The 4,502-nt window shown below is 57.0% G+C and overlaps 5 protein-coding genes across 5 annotated transcripts; all 5 read right to left on the reverse strand.

The window, feature by feature from the left end:
- Positions 1 to 296: 296 nt before the first annotated feature.
- KL911_005390 (uncharacterized protein) lies at positions 297 to 689 on the reverse strand (the record flags this gene model as incomplete). Its single annotated transcript, XM_043200784.1, has 1 exon — positions 297 to 689. One exon carries the CDS (start codon positions 687 to 689, stop codon positions 297 to 299), a length of 393 nt encoding a protein of 130 aa, XP_043051859.1.
- Positions 690 to 753: 64 nt separating this feature from the next.
- On the reverse strand, positions 754 to 1,463 carry KL911_005391 (uncharacterized protein; the record flags this gene model as incomplete). Its single annotated transcript, XM_043200785.1, has 2 exons — positions 754 to 1,376; positions 1,451 to 1,463. The coding sequence occupies 2 exons, from the start codon at positions 1,461 to 1,463 to the stop codon at positions 754 to 756; spliced, it is 636 nt and encodes a 211-aa protein (XP_043051860.1).
- Positions 1,464 to 1,815: 352 nt separating this feature from the next.
- On the reverse strand, positions 1,816 to 2,895 carry KL911_005392 (uncharacterized protein; the record flags this gene model as incomplete). The annotated part of the gene is made up of 1 exon (XM_043200786.1): positions 1,816 to 2,895. The coding sequence occupies one exon, from the start codon at positions 2,893 to 2,895 to the stop codon at positions 1,816 to 1,818; it is 1,080 nt and encodes a 359-aa protein (XP_043051861.1).
- Positions 2,896 to 2,929: 34 nt separating this feature from the next.
- On the reverse strand, positions 2,930 to 3,907 carry KL911_005393 (uncharacterized protein; the record flags this gene model as incomplete). Its single annotated transcript, XM_043200787.1, has 1 exon — positions 2,930 to 3,907. One exon carries the CDS (start codon positions 3,905 to 3,907, stop codon positions 2,930 to 2,932), a length of 978 nt encoding a protein of 325 aa, XP_043051862.1.
- Positions 3,908 to 4,064: 157 nt separating this feature from the next.
- Positions 4,065 to 4,471, reverse strand: KL911_005394 (uncharacterized protein; the record flags this gene model as incomplete). Its single annotated transcript, XM_043200788.1, has 2 exons — positions 4,065 to 4,356; positions 4,443 to 4,471. 2 exons carry the CDS (start codon positions 4,469 to 4,471, stop codon positions 4,065 to 4,067), a joined length of 321 nt encoding a protein of 106 aa, XP_043051863.1.
- Between the last annotated feature and the right edge of the window lie 31 nt (positions 4,472 to 4,502).

The raw sequence follows: 4,502 nt of genomic DNA on the forward strand, positions 1-4,502 counted from the left end.
ATCGCGCCCAGGATCGAACTGGGGACCCTCTGCGTGTTAAGCAGATGCCATAACCAACTAGACCACGCAACCAATTGCCAACTTTTCGTCGGTCTGACGTATATAATCGAGACGCTGCCAAACTCAGCTGAGATCACTACAGCACAACGGGGGATGACCCGCTCCGGAACATAGGCTGCAGAAATTACCTCATTCCGTGTCGGACAAAAACCGTCTCCAAAGAAGCCTTTTTCCCGCTGTGACTAAACTCGACTATTATCTCCATTATTTAATTCCACACACTATTAATTCCGGCTTTAATTCAGTAAACTCTCAATACTCGTTCGTTTTTCGTCGCTCTTCAATAGCATCAGCACTTTCGACGCACTTATCTCTCCCATCTCGTCCCCGCTCCTTGCCATATCCACCTTCTCGTCCACGATTGCCGGCAGCGGTAGCTTGAATTTAGCGTTTGACAAGGCCTGGCTACGTTCTGACGTCGAGGCCGACGAAAACTGACGAACGGACGTCGGCAGTCGGGCGCCGCGGCCGATTTCAGGAGTAACAAGAGGGCTCGGAAGCTCTGTGGGTAGCTGGTCCGATAAATTCCTCATGTCTGGCAGATCCGCCGGAGCCTCGCTATCGTCGCTGTCCTGGCTAAGCAGGCTTTCTATCTCCCTTGAGACCACGTCGAGGTCCTCGAACGGCATCTCGCCGTTGTTCTTCCACACCCGCATAAACGCGTCCTCGAAGCTGAAGTCGTTGTCTATTTTTCTATAAGATTGCAGGTCGAGGTCGAAGTCCACGAATTTGAGATTGTCGTTTTTCGCGAGCCATTTCTGGAAGTACGAGCGCGTGCCTGCCGGCGTGAGCATCTGCAGCTTCAGCAGCTTGATCACGAGATGCAGATACTTGATGTATTCGACCGTGCTCTGCAGAATCGTCAGCTTGTGCATCATGTTGGAGTTGTCGAAGTTGCTCTCGTTGAGACCGCTCAGGATGTTGAGCCGGCACGCCGGCACCAGGAACTTGAGGGCCTCGAACTCCCTGTTCATCTTGATGCGCCGCTTCTTCTCGATTATCGAGTGCTGGTTCTTCAGCTCCTTTTTCTTGCGCTCGATGTCCTCTTTGCTCGTCACCGAGGACTTGCGCCGTTTCTTGCTGTTGCCCAGCGCCGGGCTGGTCGGCACGGGCGGCGGGACCTCGACGGCATGCGTCATAGGCGAGATAGACGGCGACTGGCGAATCAGCCGGTTCTTGTACTCCTCGTTCGAAACAAACGACGACGTCAGGTAGCTGGAGTTGCTCGAGCTGCTCATTCTCGGAGACGTGCTGGCAGATCCTGCGGGAGAGATGTTGCACGAGGAGCTGCTTCTTTGCATCTGGACAAACGTCGGCTTGAATATCGGCGGTGGGGGCAGGATGCCTGTTCCGGCGGTCGAGGTGCTGGCGTCAGTGCTGCGGCCAGAACTGTTGGCGTCCATATCGATGAAACGAGCTGAGGAAGAATATTTGTGATGGAGGCAAATTAATTAGCGATGTATGCATGGACCTGAAGGCCAGACGTGGTGGTTGGCAATTTTACAGGGCAAGCAGCGCAGAAAACGCAGCAGGCCGCGGAACGAGCTAGCGCACTACGAGGGAGCGGCGGGGAGACGGCCGTGTGCACGGGGGCCCCCCTGGGCGAGCGACCTCTCAGCGCGGACGGTCTTGTGACCACCCACCCCACGTGTTGAGCCGCACGAGTGGAAATTTATGGCACCGTGCGGCGCAGAAAAATCGAGGCACGTGCGTGGATGCGTCGATCGTCGATTCACGTATCTACCATTTATCTTCTCACAGTCTGCTTTTCAGTGCCCGCTCCTGCACCAGACGGACAACCCGGTTGGCCAGCCCGTACGAGTTCTGGTAGCCCGAGTGGGCCGAGCCGTAGTTGTGGATCCGCCAGCCGTCTCTGGACACGTTGACTCCGCCCTGCCTGCCCGGACGGATACCGACAAACTGGCGCACCTCGACCAGCTGCTCTGGATTCTTCATGAAGCCCGGGTCCACAAGTTCCGGCGCATACCGCAGAGCCCGCTTTCTTATTCTCTCAGTCAATCCCGCATCGACGTCGGGCGAGTCGTCGTGGTACAGATACGTCCCCGTCAGCAGCGTCCCGTAACCGGCCCGCGGAACCACGTAGAGCGATTCCGAAGCATGCGCCGCATCCATCGCCTCGACTATGATCAGCTTGCGCGCCACGTTCTCCACCAGCAGCGTCTGGCCCTTGACAGGGAGCCGGTTCTCCTTATCCGCGCTGTTGAGGTCAAACCCGTGGATCCCCGCGCAATTGACGACCAGATCGGCCTCCACAAAGTCGTCCCCGTCCAGAAACAGCGTCTTGGCCTCCTCCATACTGCCCACCGTGCGCCTGACATAGTTAACGCCGCTCTGGGCGCACCGATACAGCAAATAGTGCAGATACTGCACCGGATTGATGGTGAATCCCGTATATCTGAACGCAAAAACAATGTCGTCGCCGGCCGCGCCCGCGGGGTACTCCTTGGGGTCGATCACCTCGTAATTTCTCACCACGTCCTTGAACCACGGCCCGTCGTAGCCTGTCTCCGTCATCGACATCCGCGGCACGTACACCTCGGCGACGCGCTCCGCTACGCCCGAGCCGGGCTCCTGGGCAACGCGCAGAAACTCGTAGTACGACGCAATGTCCTGCAGCTGCGCCAGCCAGCCTTTGCTGGCCAGCGAGTCCAGGTGGTAGAAGAACGCCCCCGCGTACGGGCTCGTGTAGAACCGCGCCTCGTCGCCAGGCAGCTCCTTCGCCACTAGGGAAACCAAGTACCCGCGCCGAGAGAGCGTCAGCGCCGTCGTGAGCCCAATCACGCCTGCTCCAATCACAACAATCCGCTCTTTCATCTAGGCTATTTCTTATCTTTTTTTTTTTTCTTGACTAATTCTCGTTCTCCAGTGCGTTTTTTATCACGCCAATCACGGCTGTGCACTGGATCTTATCGCTGCCACCCTTGCTGATGCTGTACTCAATGTCGCCCAGACCCTGCAAAACCGCCATGCGCGTCCTTGGTTTCAGCTCGTACTTGTCCAGCACGCCCACAAAGCCGCTGATCAGGTCCACGAGCGCAAGCCCCTCTGTCTTGCGGATCTTGGTCATCGTGGCGTACGCGTCCGTCCAATCGTTCGTCATGATCGCGTCGAGCACCGTCGTCACAGACTGCGGTCTCGGAGCACCCACACACTCGTACACCATGTCCTGGGTGATCTCCTCGCCGGGTTCGACCGCGGTAGCACACGCCTGCAAAACGTTGAGCGCCCGTCTCATGTCGCCTTCGCTCAGCTCCAGAAGGCTCTGGCGCGCGTCGGACGCAATTTTCAGGCCCTCCGCCTTGATGACGTGGTCCACACGGTCCTGGAGCGCCGAGTCGGCGAGCGGCGAGAACCTGAACCGCGTGCACCGCGAGAGAAGAGCAGGGTTCAGCTTGTGCGAGTAGTTCGCGAGAATGCAGAACCGCGTGTTCCTGGTGTACTTCTCGATGATGCGTCGCAAAGCGTTCTGCGCCGCGTTCGACATCGCGTCGGCCTCGTCCAGAATGATCAGCTTGAACCCGGAGTTGAAAATCTGCCTCGTGCTCGCAAAATTCTTGATCTGGTCGCGCACCACGTCGATGCCTCGGTCATCCGACGCGTTCAGCTCGAGAACCATGTTTCTGTAGTTTTTCCCGTACAGCTCGCGCGCCAATGCGATGATGGTGGACGTTTTGCCTGTGCCGGGAGGCCCGTAGAACAACAGGTGCGGAATCCGCCCTTCCCTCGCAAACTTGCGCACCGTCTGCACAACGTCGTTCTGGCCATACACGTCGTCCAGCTTCGCTGGCCGGTACTTTTCCACCCACGGAAGGCTGTCTGAGCTCATGTTGAACGCGTATTAATTTTTTTTTTCCGGAGCAAAATCACGTAAGCATAGACGTCGCCAGCGTCGGAGTAGCCATGGCAACGCACATGCGCCCGGCGGTTACGGCGGTCAGTGGCATATAAATAGTTCTCTGTCCCTCCCATAAACTTAGCCATGTTTAGTTTGCACCGTTTCGAAGCGCCGGCGAATTAGACGTGGTTCCGCCAGCAGTGGCGTCACTATACTTCAACCTTACACCTGACCGGCCTTTGCTTGATTTATTGGTACCATTGGAACGGTCACGAGATTTTCGGTCATTGCCAAAGCTACGTCCATCACAGCATACGCAGCTTGAAACTCCGACATCATATTTGGTGGCCTCCCTCGCGAGGCCTCTAAAACCCGGCTCTCTCCAGCGAACTTGTGGAGAGTGCCGGTGTATGCCCCCTGGCGAAATACGGCCGGGTTTCCTAATGGGGGGATACGTCGACGCAGCCCATGCTGCGGAGGGGAGATATACAACTTTCTTAGATCTAAGCACTAACTTTAAACGTACCTGCCCCTATATGGGAAGGGAGAGCGCATCCCCCCTATAGAAGGGGAGAAGTATATCCCC

The sequence above is a fragment of the Ogataea haglerorum genome (assembly GCF_019207285.1).
Source record: "Ogataea haglerorum isolate 81-453-3 chromosome Unknown 81-453-3_NODE_30_length_4502_cov_103.493785, whole genome shotgun sequence".
In the NCBI taxonomy this organism is placed as follows: domain Eukaryota; kingdom Fungi; phylum Ascomycota; class Pichiomycetes; order Pichiales; family Pichiaceae; genus Ogataea; species Ogataea haglerorum.